The 22,268-nt window shown below is 51.2% G+C and overlaps 1 protein-coding gene across 3 annotated transcripts in view; it reads right to left on the bottom strand.

The window, feature by feature from the left end:
- Positions 1 to 1,688: 1,688 nt before the first annotated feature.
- Positions 1,689 to 22,268, bottom strand: part of LOC120865148 (anthrax toxin receptor-like) — a 30,498-nt gene continuing 9,918 nt past the window's right edge. The window contains exons 3-13 of one of the 3 annotated variants that reach the window (XM_040242144.1): positions 19,677 to 19,748; positions 18,141 to 18,212; positions 15,195 to 15,276; positions 15,056 to 15,089; positions 14,104 to 14,183; positions 13,957 to 14,025; positions 13,550 to 13,627; positions 13,389 to 13,448; positions 6,177 to 6,272; positions 2,340 to 2,409; positions 1,689 to 1,767 (exon numbers count right to left, since the gene is read on the bottom strand). In XM_040242144.1, the coding sequence (XP_040098078.1) occupies positions 13,392 to 13,448; positions 13,550 to 13,627; positions 13,957 to 14,025; positions 14,104 to 14,183; positions 15,056 to 15,089; positions 15,195 to 15,276; positions 18,141 to 18,212; positions 19,677 to 19,748 (544 nt within the window). In that variant the 3' untranslated portion in view covers positions 1,689 to 1,767; positions 2,340 to 2,409; positions 6,177 to 6,272; positions 13,389 to 13,391. Of the gene's footprint in view, positions 1,768 to 2,339; positions 2,410 to 4,327; positions 5,348 to 6,176; positions 6,273 to 13,388; positions 13,449 to 13,549; positions 13,628 to 13,956; positions 14,026 to 14,103; positions 14,184 to 15,055; positions 15,090 to 15,194; positions 15,277 to 18,140; positions 18,213 to 19,676; positions 19,749 to 22,268 lie in introns of those variants that run through there. The other 2 variants (XM_040242146.1, XM_040242145.1) reach the window with 2 other exon arrangements.

Here is a 22,268-nt window from a genome sequence, read left to right as displayed (position 1 = left end):
CCCAGCCCTCACTGCCTGCCTTGGCTGAGAGCACTGGGGTTTTGCGAGGACCACAAAAAGCTATGACACACAGATGGGCAAGGGAGGGCTGGGGGCCCCTGAGGAGTGGGGGGTGCAAGAGAAGAGGCGGGAGACCCGATCACCCACCCGTAGCTGCTCTTCCCCACTTCCCAGCTCTGCAACCTTGGGCAAAGCTCCTCTCTGAGGCTCCATCTCACATCTGTGGTGAGGAAGTGCAGGCATTTGAAAGCATTAGACAGAGGCTTTAGAAAGCCCAGTAGCACAGGGCATGTCCAATGGGAGCTTAAGGCGTGAGCTCTGTTCTCTTGTTCATAACCAAGGGTGTGTATGCTGCAGACATGGGCCTGCACTGCCCAGCTCTTCGCCACATCAACAGCTCTGCTGGAGAGAAGCCGAAGGGAAGGGGACAGAGAAAGCCCCTGTCCAGGGAATAGGGTTGCTGAGAGGAGAGGCCCACTCAGGCTGAGAGTGACCCTTGCTGGGCCTGGAGTCACAGACACCTCCAGAGTTCTCTTCTCAGTGCGTCCGTGGACAGACAGCACTGAGGCGGAGGGGCTCCTGGAGGGAAATGCAGAGGCTCAGGCGCAGATCCTCAGGAGGATGTGCAGGGGGCCGCAGAGACGGACGCACAGGGACCATCACACTGAGGGAACCCACACCAGCTGGGACTGGACACAGGGGCAGAGGCATTAGGCACAAGCGTCCCTCCTCCCAGAGAAATCTCACTCCAGGCCGACAGGCTCTGTTATCCGTGCCGGGCTGCCCCACGCTGAGCAGCCTAGACACTGTAGAGCTGGGGAAAGCAGACCCCTGGGAGCAGCACTTTCTTCCCAGCTTTGTCTCCTTGTGCTGAGCCCCACCCTCCCCATGACCCTGCCAGCTCCCCAGGAACAGAGGGCAGAGCCCCCCTGCAGAGGTCAGAGCCAGCTTGCAGAGAGGGGCAGTGGAGGAGCATGAGAAAGGAGGAGAGGCAGAAGGGAGGCTGAGGACCTCTGCAAAATGACCGCCTGTGTTCCCCAAACAGACTTGGCAGGCTGGGATTGTGAAGGTAATGAGTGGGTCCAGAGCCCTGCCTGCTGCTGCGCCCACGCAGTAAGGACACACTCTGGACATGGCCACAGCTGCTCCCACCCTCCAGACCCCTGTGCTTGGGACTTCAATTTGGAAGGCCTGGGAGTCTCAGAGGGCCTGGATTCTGTCTCTTAATATGCAATGTCCGAGCCTCTTACATTCACTCCAGCTGGAATCCAGGCTGGCGCCTGGAGTTATCCACCACAAGTCCTGGGCCAGGAGAGGTGGCAACGTGGGTCCAGGGTGGGCAGAAGCTCAGAACCATTTTTGGAGTTGCCTAGAGCTTGAGTTGGTTCCTTGCACATACCTTCAAGGATACTTGGTTCACAGAGAAGGCAGTTTCTGTAGGACCTGGATAGCCAGCTGTACCCCGAGGCACTCATAGAGGCATTCCAGTGAATTTCACAAGCCAGAGTTGTGGGGACAGCTCCCTGATGAAGAACTCAGGCACCAAACTGGCTGTGAGATGCTACCTGAAGTGCTTGTCTTCACAGATTGCTTGCTGGCCTTTTCCCAATGGTGTTATTCCCGTGTCCTGCATCCCTGGTTGTCTCTCCCTCCCAAGCAGATTCTCTGGCAGCCCAACATTCACTCACACAGTCCCTGCTGGTAATTTTCAGGCTTCGCTCACTCCAGGTATTTTCCCGGTTCAGAGAGTAATCAACGACGACCACCCTAAAGCACAGAAAGGGCAAATGGTGACAAGGGGACAATGACACTTCTTGCCCTTGTCTCACTCGGTTTTCCCCAGATGTCTTTATTGTCAAGACTTCAAGCATAGGGCATTTGGAGCTTCCAGGGAGCAGGAAGCATGGGCAAGGAAAGCTGATGCCCAGACAACATGAGATTGACCTCTGAAACGAAGGCAGAGCTGGCAGGGAGGAGCCCTGCCTGGGGTCAGATGCCCTCAATGCACGGACTAAGTGACAGGGATGGCTGTATGCATCACCATCCCGGCTCTGTATGTACACAGCCTGTTGGCTTCATCTGGAAAAGCTTCCTGGAGTAAAGGTGCCATCCCTGGGACACGCCATCTCCCACATCCTGCCCTCCTCAGCAGAGCCTGGGTCGCGGCCCGCAGCGGATCCCTGAACACCTCAGGGGATTATCACCAGGATAGGGGTGGAGGATGCCTGAGCCCTCCTGGAAACAGACATGTGCTGCCCTCAGTAAATGCGGCATCCCGCACTCTGGACTCCTCACGGTGGGGAAACCTGCCCAAAGGGCCCCGGGTCATAAACACTTACTGTCCAGCCTCAAGAAAAACATGTCCTAGGCAGACTAGTTTTTCTCCAGTCACTGAGTCAGGTGGTTTAGCTAAAAGACAATCATATGAAAAAGTGTCAATGGACTTCTCCATCCACCCACCCCTCCCCTTCTGCCTGCCCTTGGCAAGCAGAGCTACCACTCTGGCAGAAGCAGCTTCTCCTCTCTGCCTTCTTCTGACCCCCTACCATGCACCAGGCGTGGTGCAGGGGCTCAGGTGTTTAATGGGAACAGGCAGGCAGAAGCTTGCTCTTAAGGGCCTGACATTTGTGGGTCTACAGAGGGAGACAGACAATAAAGTATCAAACAACGAAATGAATGCCAGAGAGAAAAGCGCCATGATGTCAATAATCAAGGGAAGGAATAGGAAAGGGAGTGGAAGGAATAACTGCTTAGTCTTTTAGACACAATTTCTCTTTAAGAGAAAATGAAATATTTACACAGGACACGATGGGATATCTGGGATTTGCTTTATAATAATCAATGGTGAAAATACGAGCGAAATCAGATTGGCCAGGGTTAATAATTATTGAAAGCAGGTGGGAGATCAGCCCTGGGATTTCTTTGGAAGGAATGATGCTAAAGCTGAAACTCCAGTACGTTGGCCACCTCTTGTGAAGAGTTGACTCATTGGAAAAGACTTTGATGCTGGGAGGGATTGGGGGCAGGAGGAGAAGGGGATGACCCAGGATGAGATGGCTGGATGGCATCACTGAGTCGATGGACGTGAATCTGAGTGAACTCCGGGAGTTGGTGATGGACAGGAGGCCTGGCGTGCTGTGATTCATGGGGTTGCAAAGAGTCGGACACGACTGAGCGACTGAACTGAACTGAACTGAAGGCTGCTACCAGGGCACTATACAAATTTCGCTACTTTTGTATGTTATTGAGAATTCTCATTAAAGATAAGGTCTCTGAGGCAATGTTCCTGGAGCTGAAACCAGATGAGGGGAAAGGCAAGGAAAGTTCTGAGGAAGAGTGTCCAGGCTGTGGGCACCTGTGCCAAGGCCTGTGGCATAATTAGCTGAACTTGTTGACAGAAAGAGATGAGTGGTGGGGGCCTCGTGGGCCCTGGGAAGGGGTGTGGCCTTTATTCTAAGGACAGTGAGTGTGTTGAGGGGTTGTCCAAGTCCAGATGAGCTTGGACACAGAGGCAGAAGGACCTGTAGGCGGCTGGGATGCAGGATGAGACCAAACAGGAGTCACGGATGACATGCGGGTTAGGGAGCCGAGCATCTGGGGGGGTGGTGGTGCCGTCTGTGGACACAGGGAAGCCTGCGGGGGAACAGGGCTTCCGTGTTTGTGCTTCTTCTATAACTTTGTGGGGTTGGGAGACGGCCCTCAGTGGCCTCCAAGTGCCTGGTGAGTGGCTGTGGAGCCTCCCCTCTCCTGAACCCTAACTCTTCTCACACCCCGACTGTGTCTGCAGGTCAGGCCCTCCCTCTCAGTGGTTTCCTTCCCAGTTACAAGCTTTTGGCCATAATTCAGTTCTCACATTAGCTACAAAGTTCTGAACTGTTTTCCCCTTTGTTGGTACCGATATTAAAAAACTAATCACTCTATGGTTTTTCCTGTGGTTATGTATGGATGTGAGAGTTGGACTGTGAAGAAGGCTGAGCGCCGAAGAATTGATGCTTTTGAACTGTGGTGTTGGAGAAGACTCTTGAGAGTCCCTTGGACTGCAAGGAGATCCAACCAGTCCATTCTGAAGGAGATCAGCCCTGGGATTTCTTTGGAAGGAATGATGCTGAAGCTGAAACTCCAGTATTTTGGCCACCTCATGCAAAGAGTTGACTCATTGGAAAAGACTCAGATGCTGGGAGGGATTGGGGGCAGGAGGAGAAGGGGATGACAGAGGATGAGATGGCTGGATGGCATCATGGACTCGATGGACGTGAATCTGAGTGAACTCCGGGAAATGGTGATGAATAGGGAGGCCTGGCGTGCTGCAGTCCATGGGGTCGCAAAGAGTCGGACACGACTGAGTGACTGAACTGAACTGAACTGAAGTTTATTTAGGGGGAAGGATTTGTGTCTGAGGGTTAGAATGGTTTGGATTAGGGTGAAAAAAATCACAACAAAATGTCATATAATCTCCAGTGTCCACACAGCAGGGAGAGTGAGGTAATGGCAGCCACCTCATATACTGAGGGTCACAAGAACAGCATGTTTAAAAATTTCTTGATATGTGAAACCATGACACACTTAAGAAAGACAATATAAAGCATACAGAAATGTTGGTTTTAAAATTAATCTTTGTTATGCTTTTCTGTATTTACTAAAAAGTTTTACCAGATGTTTTAATCAGAGTAAAATATAAGAAGAGACTACCAAATGAATCCTCATTGGTGCTCATGGCAATCCTCAGGGCTCATGGCAATAAACAGTGCTGAGCCACCACTTCTGGTCAGCCTCCAACCACATCCAACGTGGCGGTCAGCAGGGAGCCCAGCAGGGATAAGCTCTCCCATGTGAGACCTCTGTGCTGGTCCACCTCAGAGAGAAACTGATGACACCATGGGTGAGGAAGCAGTAATAGCCACCAAACCCAGAAGCAGTGTCTGAACACATGGATTGGATGATAGGCTGCTCCCAACCTTTTTCAAGAACTGTCATCAGCAAGGCCAAAGGCCCAGACCAGGCGGTCAGATCCATGTGTTTGCTTTCCAGCTCTCGCTGCATCAGCTCCATCCCATTAGGCCTCATTTGAGAACCAACTGAGATAGTGCATATAAGCCACCCAGCACATAACCTGATGGAACAGCTGCTCAATAAACATGAGTTCTCCACACAAATGATTGACTCAGTGCGAGCCACTCCTGAGAAAGTGCAGACCAAGGGAAATCTAATCCCCTGAGGCCATGTACACCCTGCGTGGTATGAGAGTGTGGAAATGGCAGAGCCCTGCCTGTTCTGTGCACCCATGTAAGGAGATGTGGTCCAGAAGTGTCCTGGGGGAGAGGACTCGCTCTGGGTTTACCAGATGGCTCTGGAATGAGGACTCAGAGAACATAATATAATCATATCTGATCGATGTATCAGGGGCTGACTGGGAGAGTTGAGGAGGAAGAGGAAGTCCAGCTGCCCCCAGGCACTCTCTGGGGGAGGTCAGACCCACCTCAGTGATGAGGGCTCACCTCCTGCCCCCACTGTGGGCTTTCTCAGGCCGCTCCCCCACTGTGGAGGATATTTGTGCCTGAATATTTCCAAATAGTAGCTTTATGTATATGGTAGGGCTTAGTTAGTGCACCTACCCTACTGACCCCACTTTACAGTACAGATAATAGAGGTTGAGAACAGAACATTCATTAGGTCAAAATCACACATGTAAGATGGGTCTGAGCCAAGGTCCCAGGGCCCAGGTTGGCATCCTTTCTCAGTCCCGGTAACCCCACTCCCCTGGGAGAGCTCAGTGCACCGTGCACAGACTCAGGGCCCTGGGGCTGCCTCCCCTTCTCACCAACAGACGCATAAGATTCAGGTCCTTTCTCTCGAGGGGAGGGAGGGCCAAGGAACTCGTGGGAGGATGTAGCATGAGGGCAGAGCCAGCGGCCCAAGCAGGGCAGAGCCTTTGCAGGGATAAGCCCGGATCCAAGGCTTTCTTGACTTGTTGGGGATTGATCACTCCTCAGCCTGAGATGAAGGGCAAGGGGGCCCGGTTTCCTAGCCAGGTCCCTACCTCCACTTGTCCCCACTCCTTCTATCCTCACAGTGTCTGAGGGAATGGTAAGGAAGGGATCTGATGGCTTGGTTGGCTGAGGGAATGCAGTGTGGTATAGAAAGTTTGTCACTTAGAGGCACCAAGGTGGGTTACTTACTGTAGACTTTGCTTTTGTTCAATGTATATCTGCAACTATATTCACTCATTTTGTCTGGACTCAGTTCAGGTGCATAAAATCCGAGATGATAGGATTCTGCAAAGGCAACATCCAAATTTCTGTGTTAGGAGTGGTTGAGTCCTGACTTCCTTCTGATTTCACAATTATTACAGGTCACCCCATAACTGCATTCCCAGGGGACACCCATAAGGAACCAGGGTCTGAATAACCCATCTGTTCCCTGGGCTCACCTGTTGTTACTGATGGTCCACTCTGAGGCAGCGGGGCTGGGCTTTGAGAACTCAGGGGGCCTCTCACTACTTCCCCTGACCCATTAAGTTCATTAAAGGCACCCAATGTCATCCCCACCACAAAGGCAAATCCAGTCATGGGTTTCTGACCCATTTGTCCCAGAGTCTTCCCTAGGAGTTGCAGGCAGTGCTCTCCACCAGGCGCTCCCTTACACAAAGGACAGGAACCAAGACAAAGCAAGCTGAAGATAGATCTGACCCTCGTTTGAGTTGAGCACACAAGCCTGGTGCTTGTAGGACTTTCTCTCACTTGGGGTCTATTCCTCCTCCCTGTGCTTCTCTGTGCCTATAGCAGGCTAGAGACCCCAGGAGCAAGGCCAGGACCTGGGTGAGGCAAGCAAGGAGGAAAGGACCCTGCACAAGATAATCCCCCATGGAGGATAAAACCTTGACTTAGATTTGGTTCTGAAGTATTCAATGACTGCTCTTCCCTTCCCTCTTCCTGACCCTTCATGTTCCTCACACAATGCCCCCAGGGTTCACCAAGCACTTCCTTTTGCCAGGGTGAGAGACATTGATATGCTAAAGCGAAGTTCTGGTCCCAGAAGGCAAATACCAGGGGACCTTGAGAACAGAACATTCATTAGGTCAAAATCACACATGTAAGATGGGCCTAAGCCAAGGTCCCAGGACCCAGGTTGGCATCCTTTCTCAATCCCGGTAACCCCACTCTCCTGGGAGAGCTCAGTGCACCTTGCACAGACTCAGGGCCCTGGGGCTGCCTCCACTTCTCACCAACAGACGCATAAGATTCAGGTCCTTTCTCTCAAGGGGAGGAAGGGCCAAGGAACTCGTGGGAGGATGTAGCATGAGGGCAGAGCCAGCGGCCCAAGCAGGGCGGAGCCTTTGCAGGGATAAGCCTGGATCCAAGGCTTTCTTGACTTGTTGGGGATTGATCACTCCTCAGCCTGAGATGAAGGGCAAGGGGTTTCCCTGGTGGCTCAGTCGGTAAAAAAAATCCACCTGCAATGTAGGAGACCTGGTTTCAATCCCTGGGTTGGGAAGAGTCTCTGAAGGAGGGCATGGCAACCCACTCCAGAATTCTTGCCTGGAGAATCCCCATGGACAGAGGAGCCTGGCAGGCTACAGTCCCTGGTGTTACAAAGAGTTGGACCTAAGAGGCTAAGCACAACCGCCTGGGGAGTTGTTCAAGATAACATGGAAGTCTTCTTGCTCTAAGCCCAAGGTCATTAGCCTCCACCTCTGCCTCCTGGCCAAAGGTGGTGAATTTCAATCCCAGATGCTTCATTTGTCCAAGGCCAGTTAACTTGAGGAGCATTCCTCAGAAATGCCAGCACAGACTTTTATCGGGCAGTCCTGATTCCTCCTGCTTCAGGTATCCCTGCAGTTCCTATCAGATCAGGGCTAAGTTTGCAATTTCTCTGCTTGCAGAAAATATATTCTCAGCCTGTGGGCTGAAGCTGGCTTGATGATAAATTTTTTTTAGGTTTTCAAGGGTTCTCCAAAAATTGCACCCCATGTTTAAAGTCTGCATACTTTTTTGACACCAAATAAACAAAAAATTTTGGAGAAAGAACAGAGCTGGAGGTATTATGCTTCCTATTTTCAGACTATACTCCAAAGCTGCAGTAACCAAAACAGTATGGTACTAATACAGAAAGAGACACATAGGTATAGAGAGCCCCAAAGTAAACCCATGCACATATGGTCAGTTGAACTATGACACAAAAGTCCAAGCACCTTCACTGCTCACCAAGACATGGGAACCCGTATTTGACCCGGAAAAAGCAGCTGGGACTGTGTCTTGCACATACACCTTTGCCAGCACAACTCGGTCCACCTGAGCAGGGCAGCTCCCCCTCAGTCTCAAAGAGGATTGCCTGCAATTTACATTTGAGGATTACTTTTTGCAAAGAAGCATAGCTCTAAATGAATAAACCATTTTGTAAGTAGATATAGGCAGAGAAAGGAAACCTTAACTGCCAGAATATGGAGATGTCAGGCTCTCGATGAGGAAAAAATAGATAGTGTAGCCTTTCTGCCACAAACAAAAAGACAAGAGGAACCAGAAGTGGGAAAATCCATGCAAGGCACGACCTGCTGTGTTCATTCAAAATGATGTTCTCCGCAAGCAAGCATCTACAGTGCACCTATCAATCTTTATACTTCTTCCTTTAAGTCTCCTGAATCCACAAGGTACACATGATCTACCACTCCCAATTTTACCGAGAGTGAAATTGGAGCTAAGATGGGGCAAGAGGTACCCCCTACCCCCTGGCAGGTACAGGGCGAGAATCTGAGCTCAAGTACCTAACCCAGAAACCCACCTAAACCGCTTCTGCTCCTGTCTCGAAGTGAAGTGCAAGTTGCTCAGTCGTATCCAACTTTTTGCAACCCCATGGACTATACAGTCCATGGAATTCTCCAGGCCAGAATACTGGAGTGGGTAGCCGTTCCCTTCTCCTGTGGATCTTCTCAACCCAGGGATCGAACCCAGGTCTGCCGCATTGCAGATGGATTCTTTACCAGCTGAGCCACCAGGGAAGCCCATTCCTGTCTTAATTCTGAACATCTATCACACTCCTTTCCAGGGACACATCCTCTCTGACACTCTGATAACGTGGATTTTTCAGCTCGTTGGACTGAGTTGGAACCAGAGAGGACCTGGCAAGCCCCAGCCTCATGGTAAAGATTGGACTTGGCCTCCTCCTCCATGTGGCTGACAGGAGGGAGGGCAGCAGTGGAGGGCAGGGCCAGCTGACAGCCCAGAGCACAGACCATGCCGGCGTCCTCAGGAGCAGTGCGCGCTGCCCACTGCCTGGGCACCTTCCTTCCTCCTCGGGCCTCCTGCTGCCTCCAGCCCCGCTCAGGTGCTGCTTTACCTCTGCAGCAGAGGCCCTCTGTCCCAGGCAGTGCTGCTCTCAAAGAGGGGCTGCTGAACTCTGGCAAGTCTCCAAAGTGGAAGGCAGGGTGATGGTTTCAGATTTTTGAGAAGAGAGTTCAAAATAAACAACTTTTCTTTGTCCAGGCAGCAGCCTCTTCTGTTTCCCAACACCCCATATCCTAATTCCTCTTAACAGTTAGCCCCACAGGAAAAAAATGAAGTTGCAAGAAGAACTGAAATCAGCTCACAGGGCTTCATTCCATGCACAGTGCAGCTGCCCACTAGAGGCAGAAGGACCAACAGCCTGAGGGATCCTGATCCTTTGTGGAGGAGAGAGCTTTCTCTCTGGAAGAAAAGTTACACACCAGCTCACCTGGGGCCGCTAGACAGAGTTATGGGAAGGCAGGCTCCCTGAGAAAGCCAGATGGAGAGGAGCTTGAAGAGGGCATGCAACCTGCATGAGACTGACCAGGCTGCACGGATCGAGGCGACCTGCCTTGGGGAGGGCAGATGGAGGAGCCCCACATGCAGCTTGGCACAGCCATTCTGAGACGAACTGGACGCTGCCCACATTGAGCTGGGTGGCCCCTTAAGGTATCAATTCTACTTCTGGTCTTGATTCCGGGGATACTCTGACCCAAGAGGAGTAACCATCAGGACAGTCCCTGCAATGTGACTTGTAGTGTACTTATTAGGAATAATCTGAGTATTGACCGAGGAAGACTAATAAACAAATCGGTCCATTCACGTGATGGAATACTGTGCAGAAGGATGGAAAACACTATGTACTGCAAGATCCCATTAAAGGAAAATATCTTTATAAAGTATATTTAGGTAGGAATCTACATATAAAAGCAGAACTCCTTGTGACTGTTAGCTCAGGAGACATTAGGAGGGACCTGGAGGAGGGGCAGCCTCTGCCCAGGTTGGCTGCAGGAGTGTCCGTCGGCACTGTGTGTCCACCCTTCATCCTCAGGTCCTCCTGCCCCACAGAGCCCATCCCCTGACCCCTGCACGCCCACAGAGGCTCTCTGGCCATGATGCAGAGCTGGACGCGGGACCCCAGAGGGAAGCCCTGCTCTGCACTGGTCCTACTGCAGCCTTTGCTGCTGCGCTTCTTGCAGACACTCACTCTGGTCTGGTCACATACAGGAGAAAGGGTGATGGGGGGCCGCCTCCAGCCTGCCTTCCAGGGTCAAATCTTGAGCAAACCCAGCAACACACAGGGTGGGTGAATCCCCAAACCACAGTGGCGAGTGCCTGGGGCCAGATCCTGTGCTCCTCCCTGTGAGTCACTGAGGAGAGGTTCTAAAGCAGCAAATTAGACTGTAGAGGAAGAAAGCAGGGAGTAGCTGCCTCCAAGGGTTGGGGGAGGGATTGCCTGGGAAGGGAGCTGAGGGGACATTCTAGGTGCGAACGTAATGCTCTGAGTCTTCGTGAGGTTTCGGGTTACATGGGTGCTGTTTGCCTTTGTCAGAACTCATCAAAGGATGCACTTAGCTCTGCTGCATTTCAAACAGAGAACTCAACCAGAAACAGTTACCAGGTAAAGGCATGCGCAGTGAAGGGCTTGGAGGTGACCTAACCCCATGATAAATGATAATAGAAATGCTGTCAATCCAGGTAGTGGAGACAGGAGTGTCCATTGTACATCTGTTTTCACTTTGCTATAGTTATGAAAATTTCCATAATAAAAGGTAGGAAAAAGTGAGGTGAATGATAAAAAATTAAAAAAATAAAGCCATGGACACACTGAAGCAGAAGTCATGGTACATAAGTGACAAATGACAGAAAAACATCAAAGCTGTGGGAAGCCGGAGTGAGCAGCTGACCAGGAAAGGCTCTGAGACTGAGGCACCAGGAGAGTAACATCTGAAAGGGTGGTAAGCTGAAGGCTGTGAAGCTGAGGGAGGTTTTCCAGGAAGTTCAGTCCCTTGACCCCACAGCCTCTGCACCAGGTGAGCTTACAGCAGAGGCTGGTCCTTGGAGAGTCTGGTTATCCAGCTTGAGGGCCTCAGCTTCTGTGGTCAGGTGGGAAGGGGAGTGGACTGCTCAGCCCCTCGTGCCCTGGGCAGAGGAGGGCCTGGAGCACAGGCCTGGAGCACAGGCCTGGAGGCAGGCCTGGAGCACAGACCTGGAGGCAGGGAGGCCGGCAGAGGCCTCTGCTTAGTCTTGGAGTAGAGTCTTAGTCCTGAGAGGCTGAAGAAGTGATCTGCCTCATGCTCACCCCCTCCAGACTTCCTCACACCCGGCCTACTGACTTATTCAGAGTGCCAGCTTCTATTTGTTCCAGGGCCAGGTTCCTGCCGTGAGCTTTCCTCCAGTGACAGTTATGCTGTGAGACAGCTTTTGGCAAGATGCCTGCAGTTGTAAAGGTCAGAGCAGCACCGCTGGGCCTCACTGGCAGAGGGTGTGCAGTGGGCACCTGTCACCCCTGCTGGGCCAGCACGGGGCATGAATGCCAACAGGCATCCTCCCCTGAGGTCGGACAGGGCTGTGTGTGTCCTGGGGACATGATCGGAGAATGGGAGCTGTCAGGCTGGTACACAGCTGGCAGCAGCGACACCAGAGAAGCAGGGAAAGACCCTGCACATGTGTGTAGGTCTCTCCTCACATCTACACTTCGCACTGCAGGTCACAGGGTCAGAGACAGGAGGAGTCAGGGTCAGATGTGACCTACGGTGGGTGCAGCTGAAGACATTTTCATCCTGGGTGTTCTTTAACCATCTCCTTCCCCAACCTGGGCTCAGCATGAGAGTGGGGGCAGAGCCAGGGGTCAGTGCTAGAACCCTCAGTACCAGCTCCTGTTGGTAAGGGCCACCAGCCTCCAGACACTGCCAGTCACTGTGATCCCCACTGTGTCTACATCTCATTGTAGATGTCATAGTGGATGTCTGTCATTCAGACTCTTTGAGGATGAAATTGGAGCTGCCAGATACTCAGCAACTTGCCCTGGTTTTGTGCCTGTGGGCCACAGGTCTCGGATGTGAGCACTACTCTGTCTGATCACAGCCCACGATACTGCAGTCTTGCAGTTTGGAGTACCACAACCAGGACCAGCTTCCTGGGTCTGCGTCCAGCTGCATCCAGCCGGGAGCTGTTTACCAGTGGGAGCTGGTGCTTATCCACCCGCCTCAGCTCTACAAATTCCCGTGATGTGGATGCACAAACTGGCTCACACAGAGCTCACTCAGAGAGCGGGCTTCTAACAGAAACTCGACTGCGCAGGATCCTCCCCACGCTGAGGCAGGGACCTCCAGGGGAGAGGAGGCATCCTCGTCAAGTTCAAGGCCTCAGAGAAGGGCCATCCTCACTCAATCACTGGGTATAGTGTTAGCTGTGGGAAGTTGTGTGGTTGCCTTTGTCCGACTATGGTCCGCTTATGACTTGAACTTTGTCCAATTCTTTTGTTCATCCATTGAAAAAAGTCATATTTTCTTTCTCCACTTTGCTGATGAGGTAAATTACCCTGATATTTCAAATACGGAATCAAACTTGCATTTCTGGGGTGATCCTTAATTAGTCTTGATGTATTCTCCTTTTCATATATTGTTGGATGACATTTGCCAGTGTTCCATTCAGAGTTTAAAAATAAATTTTATTACTTAAAATATGTTTCTTATTAATTTGTGCTTTATTTTTCTTATATCTAAGTAAAACTTTTTAGTTTTGAATTTTAAAAAGGTAATTACACTAATCTTACTAGGGTAATTATTTCCCAACACAGGTATGTGAAGTCGTTTGGTGGGATATACCTTCAATTTATACAGAGCTGTATGTCAAGTATATCTCAATAAAACCAGAAGAAAAGGTAATTACACCCAATATCTACACCATAATCCATGGCAGACATGACTCACACACACACTTACTTAAATACTCAACGCACAGTAACATACCTGACGTATTTCTGTAACAACGCTCCATGCACACACACAGCACGTACTGAGACACACACACACACACTTACACCAAAGACACACACCACACTCAGACTCAGGCACATTCACACCACGCAAATGTCATTTACTTTCCAACAGTGACGCCAGCACGTACCTCCTACACAGGCAAGTAGGTGTCCCCACCCATGACTTGCTTACAGGAGTTTCCCACGAGCTGGAAGAAAGTATAATAGGTGGTAGGGTCAGGAAGAGAGACACGCACGAGCATGGTGAGAAGCTACCCCAACCTCCTCCTCACGTTTATCCCACACTCACCGATACAATGAAGCCTTCCATGTCATTGGGCTTGGGTACCTCATAGGCCTGGGTCTTTCCACCCACAATGTCAATCAACTACAAGGAAGAGAAGATGGCTTGGCAAACAGCCAAGGGTTGAGAACACAGCTTTCTGTCCCGGAAAATAGGCTCTTGCCTGCTGCCATGTTGGAATCCAAGCCTGGCATCTGTCAGCAGCCCACCCTCAGGGCGTGGAAAGCTCCTCCACCCGCACCTCTGGTGTATAGTTTACACAACACCTTCTGTTCATCTGCCCTGACTACCTGTTGTCCAAACACTTGGGCTAGGGTAGAGGGACATCCACTGGGTGATGCTGGGACAGCTGCCTTGGAAAGTTTTCCCCAACTGGGTTCAAGAGTGGCACCTGGTTACCTGTTCTGAATTACCTGGTTTCTCTGAGAGTTTTTCATACCTATGGCATAAAATTTGGTCTTAAAATTCTTCAACCTGTTGGACTAATAGAAAAAAAGACTGTGAGTAGAAAATATACAACCAGATGGGACACAAAGTTGGAAATGATGGCCTGGACTTACTTCTCCCATAGCAGCCCACACTGTCCATTTGTCCAGCGGTCCAGCATTCAAAGCATAAACCATGCTGGCAGCTTTCTTGTCTGCAGAACAAGCAGGGAGTGGCCTGGTCAGCAAGCACCTGCCTCAGGCTGCCAGGCCCACAGTGCAACTCCCACACCTCCCCCTGGGCAGGGGCCACCCTGACCTGAGTACCCACCACCCAGAGCACCTGCGGGGAGAAGGAGCCTTAGTCCAGGACCCACGTGACAGATGAGGAGCCGGGCTCAGAGCGCTTCCTAGTGACCCTCACTAGGGGCAGGTGGACAGCCTTTATCCTGAATAGCAACTGCAGCTACTTCCCTAGTGAGGATAAGCCTCTCATTATAGCTCAGCGAGGAGCAGCCAGACTGACTGCCAGAGGCTTGGGCAGCGGCCCCACCCAGCTCCCTGCCTTTCCCAGCAGCCTGTGCTTCCTCTCCTGATGAGGCTGCAGCCCCACAGCCTCCATGCAGATGGTTCTGGGCCGAGCACAGCCTTTCCCACTGTTGGAAACATGGTCACAGGATGAGAGGGGAGAGGCTGAAGGGAATGTAGGCAGAGCCAGGACCATGGTGGACAGAGTGTGGGCAGGCAGGGAGCACCAAGGTCTCTGCTCCCCAAACTGAACTCCATCTTCTCACTGTCCCTGGAATTTCTCTTTTCTTTTTTATGCAGCTCAACTGTAGGTCAAACACTTGATATCTAGTAAGAACCAGGAATGTAATACATGATCCCATGTGGTTCTCAGGAACATCCCTGGGGGAGCTTTTCATCCTCACTGTGGGGAGGAGGAACCTGCAGCACACAGAGGGCAAGGAACTCGCTCCAAGAATCAGCGCTAGGAGCTGGCCGAGGAGGGTCTGCGCCAGCCCTCGCTGAGGCCCGGGCCTGGCTCTGTCCCACCTGAGCACAGTGACATCAGCAGGCAACTTACTAGCAGAGAAAACTTTCGCAATCTCATCACCTGCCTGAAACAAAATAAAGGAAAGTTGGGAGAGGACAGTGAGAGGACCCAATAATTCTTTAAGAACTTGACAAAGCAGAGTAAAGCCTCTGAGCTATAGAGTCCATACCTTTTTCAATCCATCGTGCAGTCTTCTGGTTCCTGAGGGCCTTATCCCCCGAAGTCTTTGAAGAGCTTTTTTTAGTTCATTTCTGAAAACAATTCGAAAGGAGTGTAGAGGAGGAATGGGGGTTAATGGCTATAAACAGCCCCAGCTGTCCTGGGACCCTTCTGCCCTGTGCAGACCTGCCTGGACCTGAGGGGACACAAACGGCCGTGTCCTGACTCTTCTGCCCATGTCTCTGCCACTGACAGGACTAGCCCTAACCCTTCTTCATTCCCGACTCAGTGAGCATGGAGGATGCTGCTTTTCTGTCCCATAAGTAGCTCCTGACTGTCAATGTCCTCATCCCTGTCTCAGGCGTCCAGACCTCAGGGGACTCAAGAGCCCTGCCTTGACCACCAGTGTTGAGAGAGGAGCACCCCGGATGCACATCTGTGGATCTGGCACCCCCAACGTGACTGGCAGTACTGTGGGCCCCTAAGGGGTCCCTGGTGAGGGCACATTATCCTCCAACAAGCAAGGCTGCCTTTGGCGAAGTCACTCTGCTGATACCCTGCCCTGTCCCCTCCTCTTCAGCCACAGACCCCTGAGGTGGACTTGGTCCCTCCAAGCCACTGCTCCCTCTGGGCCAGTGCTAAAGGCAGTAGTCAAGCTTCTCTGTTAGAGTCTAGGGCTCCTGGCCTTCATCTGTTCTGGTCCTGAAGAAACAGACCATAAGCTGGAAAAGCGACCTGAGGGCTGTCCATGGAAGGGGAAAGAGTAGTGACTCCAGGCTGCCATGACAGCCTCTGTCCTCTGCTAAAGCAGGTCGCAGGGGATGGGACTGGGATACACTAGGGCATGGGCACTTAGGTTCAGGCTTATCCAGTGTGATGGGCTGAGCTGTCACAGCAAGTCTAATGAGTACGTGGTCCCTGAAGGCTGGCTTCTCACCGCAGGCAGAGGAGATGCTCAATGTGCAGTGAAATATGAGAGCCCCAGACCCACTCAACCTAGCCCATGAGAAAAGGAGACCCGGGACCCATTGCCAGGGCAGGCCCAAGCAGGCCTTGTCTAGCTAAGCAGAAACACACATCTTGGCACTTTCTGGAAGATTTCAGTTTCGTCATTCACACCTCAAAATATGCTGGAACTCTCCGTGCTCACAGCCTCCTGCCCAGGCCCCACATCATCAGGCAAAGTTCTCACCTGAGTGGCTCTCTCTTCTGCTGCCCTTCCAGCTCTTCTCATACCATGACGCCAGGCTCCTAGTACCCTCAGCAATCCCTCCTGCTCTTAAAAGTATCCCACTCATATGACAGGAGCTCCTGAACCTCTTCGCATTTCTCACCCACCCCCACCAGCACACCTGAGGCTTCCTAGCCCCGTGCTGTCTGGCTTCTGCAGCACCAGGGCAAGCCCTGTGTGGACGGTGCCCTCTCAGCCTGCTCAGCCCAGTGGATAGGGCTCAGAAAGCGCCAGCCCTGGTCCCAGTCTTGCCCGAAATTCTCTGCAGACCCACTAGAGTCACACTTCTTATCAGGCTCCCTCAGCCACTCTACACTCACCTTGTACAGCAAGACCCACCTCAGCCCTCTGCCACACCCTCCTAAATGCCTAGGAAGTTTTGGAAATGCCCAACCCCAGGCTGAGACCAGCTCCCAGCAAGATTCTGTGGGGTCCTCCTGAGCTGGAAGTATGAGGGTCATGGTTGATGTTGACCTGTTTTCCTAGGTATGTATTCCCCTCCCCATCCAAACCACAGCCCCCGCCCCCCGCCACACACACACAGAATTTCACTTCTTTTCCCCTCCCTTGAGCTCCATTCCCTCTCCTGAACCCTCTTGTCATGGAAGATTTCTCCCTTTCACTTTCCAGACTGGACAATGGAGGCCCTCCATGAGCCTCAGCAAGCCTCTCTTGGTTCGGGCCTCGAGTGCCATGCCTTGGAAGAGGCAGTTGTCCTCCTTTCCTCCATGGGCAGCTCTGCCCCCAGAGGTATGTTTCCAGTCCTCATTGGACACCTCTCTGCCACCTGCCAGTATCCCTCCCCATGGACTTTATCCCATGTCAAATCCACTCTGCTCTCTCTCTCATCTAAACTCAAACATGCACAAAACCACACACCTTCCCCAGCTCAACTGAACAGGAAGCCTGGTCCCTGCTTATCCTGGGAGCCAGGCCTGGGGAATGCTGTCTCCATGAACTGACACCATCACACTTCTTCCCTGGAAACCTTGCTGTCCTGTTTAATCTGCTGCTTGTGGCTTCTCTCCAAGGTCCTGAAAAGGGTGCTGTGCCACAAATCCTGGACCCACTTAGTTCTAAATGACCTTAACCTCTCTTTGGTGTTTCACCCACTGAACTGGGTTCAGCGCATCAGGAGCATTTTTGCCTCCCTGCTACGAGAAGTGCGTCTTAACACCTCCAGGCTTTTTGGCACACTTAGGATGCTGCTGTGTCGTGCTTCCCTCCTACACCCAGCCCAGCCTGGTATTTGGAACCACACGCACGGGCTCTCTTGTCTCAGATTCACCAAGGGACCAAGCTCCCACACAGTGAAGCTCCAGCACGTCAGCAGGCCCATCCCTGCCTCCCGGTTCTGACTCTGCCTGCCCTCTTCCCCGTGCCCAACACAGGCCAGTGTTCACAAAGGGCCCACGCACCTGCTCCTCCAGGTCCCAGGAGTCCTCACAGTGAGCCAGTTCTAAGGAAAGTGAAGAGGGCTGAGAGGACAGGACAGGTGGAGGGCGGGGCTCAGAGGGAGTTGAGATGGTCCAGCAGCACGGGGGTCTGCTAGCGTCAGCACAGTCAGGGGTCAGTGGGAACCAGGGAATCAGGCCTGGGGTCAGAGTGGGCACTCAGGAGAGCCCAGGCTGGCCCAGCCTGCACCCAGTGGAGATCCTCAGCTCCTTGGGCCTCTCTGTGACCCTGCCCACCAGGCCTACCTTGGAGATTTAAAATGACACTTACCTGTCTGAGGTGAGTGGCAGAAGGACATTGCTGACTGAGGAGTAGGTGATGATAGAAACCCTCAGTTTAGGGCTGGGGAGGAAGCAAGGGCTCATAAGAGGCCACGAACACTGGTCAGAATTAGTATCAGTGAGCAGCCAGAGAGGCAGCGGTGCATGTCAATTTCTGCCCTACCCATCCCAACTCTTTTGCTTTGGTGTGCGTTTCTCTAATCCTGAAAGTTCCAATACATTTGTGAAGGGTTCAGAGGCCTGTAAGATGTACGATCCTGCTGAAAGTTGGTATTAATATGTCATCTTGGTCCATTTCTATATCCCCCAACCCAAGCCCCCGAAGTTTCTCTCTCTCTCTCTCAGACACACACACACACACACACACACACCTGCAGGCACACACAGAATCATGCACGAGCTTCCTGCATGCACAAGAAAGCAGACACTTACGCACTTGTGCGTGAGGGCCTCTCCACGGGCCTCTCTGCTAATGTAAAATTCATTGGACCTTACCTCCCTTCCTTCCTCTCTCTGTCTTCCATGCTTGCTTTATATCTCAGGGACATGTTTCTACCTCTCAGCAGCCACTCATACACACTTCCTTCTTTCTTTCCCCCACTGTCTTCTGGTCCATTGACTCATCTTTTCATGAAATTGCTACCTAGCTGGGTTCCCCACTTCTCCTGGTTCAAGTTCCATCTCATTTAATCCATAATTATCAGACTTTTCTCCTGGAGCACAACCTTGATCATGTCAGATCCCTGCCCTAAAATAACCTATAGCTCCCTATTGCTTACAGCAGGTAATCACAAACCTGGCAGTATGAGCATCCCAAACTGTCCTGTTAAGCTTCATCTCTCAGTCTTCCCTTGAGTCAACCCCGCTTTCTAGCCAAACAGACTACTCAGTACAGAAGCGGTTTCTGTTACCCTGTCTTTCCTCATCCATTAAGATCTAGTTCAATATTCCACAGTCTCTAGGAAGCCAAGCTTACCTTCTTCTTTTTCTAAGAATACTTGCTTTCTCCTTAAAGTTGCAAGTAACTCCTTCGTTCTTATCTTTTGGTCTTTGGCACCCTTTAACTCAGTGTTTAGGTATGTGACTTGCCTGTTTCCTAATCTGTGAGGTCCTTAAGGACAGAGTGTGTCCCCCACACTTTGACCTGATTCCTGGCAGGAGTCAAGAAAGATGTTGCCCATGTACTTAGTTGCTCAGTCGTGTCCAACTCTTGCGACCCCATGGACTGTAGCCCTACCAGGCTCCTCTGTCCATGGGTTTCTCCAGGCAAGAATACTGGAGTGGGTTGCCATTTCCTTCTCCAGGGGATCTTCCCAACCCAGGAAACGAACCCAGGTCTCCTGCATTGCAGGCAGACTCTTTACCGACTGAGCTATTGGGACCTGGTAAGATCAGTGTGATTGGCAATTCTTTCTGCCTCAGCACACCACCTAGGGCTCTCTGCTCCTGAAACCGAAGGACTCCCATTTTCGCCGACTGTAAAGAGCTGTGTGCTCTGTCTGGCAGAGAAAAACACCAGCCATACTTTGTAAACCTCTTCAGCAACCTTTCTGTTAAATCACAAATTTCATTCCAGGTGTTGCCTTGGCCGTTCGACCTGAAAACAAAGAAGGCCTGATTAGGAGGGATGAGGCGCCTCCTTGCGGTGGGCAGATTTTCTGCCTCTCCAGTTTCCAGCAGACTCTTTAGCAACTCTTCCCCACCCCGTGTAGCTGAAGGCCGTCATACTCCCTTAGCAACCTCACTGGGTCACCCTGGTGGTGACTTTCACCAGGGTCAGTGGTGGGGAAGGTGACCAACCTGACTCCTGACTCACGTTGGGGATGAGACACTTTGGGTAGCAAACCAGGTTGGTTGACACACAAGGAATAAGGGAGGATACACTGGTTGGAGAAGTCTGAGCAATTCTAATACATTTGCACTCCTGGTTCCCTAATTTTGACACAACAATAAGAGCCCTGGTCTCAGGCAGGAGAAGGATGTACTACTTAGATTATTTTATTTTACTACTTTCTTATCAGCCTGCAAAGCTGAGCCACGCTGAACACTGAAGGCCTTTCCTGGGAACGCTCATGGGGAGGGCAGCACTAGGTCCAGGATGCTGCTATCCTGGTGCCGTGATGCCGTACCGTCAGGGAGAGCTGCAGGGCTTCCCTATCCCCACTTCCAGTTTCTCACTGCCATTGGCTCTGGCTTCAGTTACCTGAATGGAGAATGGGGAGGCTGGAGAGCCTCACAACCTCTTATGTCTAGGTGGGAAGAACTTCCATGGGCCCTGCTGGCCTTGCAATCCCACACCTCTGCAGGTTGCACTCCAGGTTATGGAGGGCAAATGTGGGTCTCTCTGGCTAATGGTCTTGCCAAGGTTCTGCACACGGTAGTAGAGAAACTGAGGCTGGTGCCTTGTTCTGGGCTCTTCCTCGGTGAACGTTGGCTCATGTCTTTGATATGGATTGCGAGTCTGAGAAAACCACCAGGAGCTCCTCCTTTTTACCTGCAGTGATCACCATGCCCATAAACACCCTGAATATCATGTTTAAATGTGTAATTCTCATATACCCAAGAGCATCTTTCTCCTCTCTACTATTCCTTCTGACTCCTCTTGGCTGTATCTAAAACTGTTAAGAGATGGTGAGTAAACTAAGGATATATAATTCTAACAATACTGTAGTTATTATTCATGGCGTATGTATATATCAGACACAATACATGCATGATTTCCAATGCTAAACGCTTCTATGAAATCATCATTATTTGCATTTTACAGATGGGAAAATGGAAGTGCTTACAGATCAAGGAATTTGCCAACAATTTCCATGGATGTGAACCATAAGAACCAGCTGTACACCCCATGATTTACCTCCTCAACTTAGCAGACCTGGCAGACGCTGCTGTGTGTGACAACTGTGGGTGACAAATATGAGGCGGTCCACCTACCCACAACACACACTGTTTCTTGGGAGCTCCTATACTGTCAGTGCAAGGCCACTCTTTTCCTAACTATCCATACCACATTCTGCTTTCCCTCTCATTACTCCTCTCCACTGTGTCCCCCTTACTGAAGAGGATCTTCCAAAGAAGATACAAAGGAAACTTAAGTCTTTAACCCACCCACCTACTCTGGAAAAGGTTTCCGTGTGGGATTATTGTGAATGAAGCATTAGATTCTAGAATGTAGGAGAACACCAGTGTTTATGGCAGTGGAAACTATGACAGGGAGTTTTGGGTCCCTGGAAGGAGGCACTCTGGAACCGAGCAGCCACACGGGCTTCTGCCAAACCAAGTTTCAAGCATGACTAGTGCCCTACTCTTAAATGGGAGTGGAGAGACAAGGACCACCAGCAATTGGAGGATAGCTTTGATGTTACGCTTGAGACCAAAACATCCTACTGAGAGAACTATGATGGGACACTGGAAGTTGCTGGGGCAGGGTCATGTAGGAGAGCTGACCTATAAGAAAGCTAAATTTTCTTCCTCCCCTAGTAAGAAGAACTCAGTAGAGAAGGTGTAAACCTCAGAAAGCAAGAAACAGTGGTCAGTACAAGCACAGCATTGGAAACGTGATCATATCATCAGAAGGAAAATCTGCAAGATTTTTCTTGGAAGTGAGATCCCTTGGCTGCCTCTTGGAAGTGAGATCAAAAATGGGGAGGAAAGGGTTAGGATCCTCGAGACTTTTGATGATCAGAAGTGTTTGAGGATCAAAAGTGTTTGAGGATCAAACACTCAATAGTGTTTGATTTAAACTTTGTGTTCAAGTAGTTTCTCCCAAATGTGAAAATAAAATTGCAAACAAAAACTTATAGCATGAAGGATGTCATCAAAATGGCAGATTCTGAAAATCTAAGCCTTCATTCCCCTAGGGACACACTGAACAAACAACCATACCTATCAGCATCAGCTTTCTGCTGCTGTTGCTGCTGAGTCGCTTCAGTCGTGTCCGACTCTGTGCGACCCCATAGACGGCAGCCCACCAGGCTCCCCCATCCCTGGGATTCTCCAGGCGAGAACACTGGAGTGGGCTGCCATTTCCTTCTCCAATGCATGAAAGTGGAAAGTGAAAGTGAAGTCGCTCAATCGTGTCCGACTCCTAGCGACCCCATGGACTGCAGCCCAC

The sequence above is a fragment of the Oryx dammah genome, unplaced genomic scaffold, assembly GCF_014754425.2.
Source record: "Oryx dammah isolate SB20612 unplaced genomic scaffold, SCBI_Odam_1.1 HiC_scaffold_6, whole genome shotgun sequence".
In the NCBI taxonomy this organism is placed as follows: domain Eukaryota; kingdom Metazoa; phylum Chordata; class Mammalia; order Artiodactyla; family Bovidae; genus Oryx; species Oryx dammah.
Note: the sequence above shows the minus strand (reverse complement) of the source record. Positions and strands in the feature narration are given on the sequence as shown.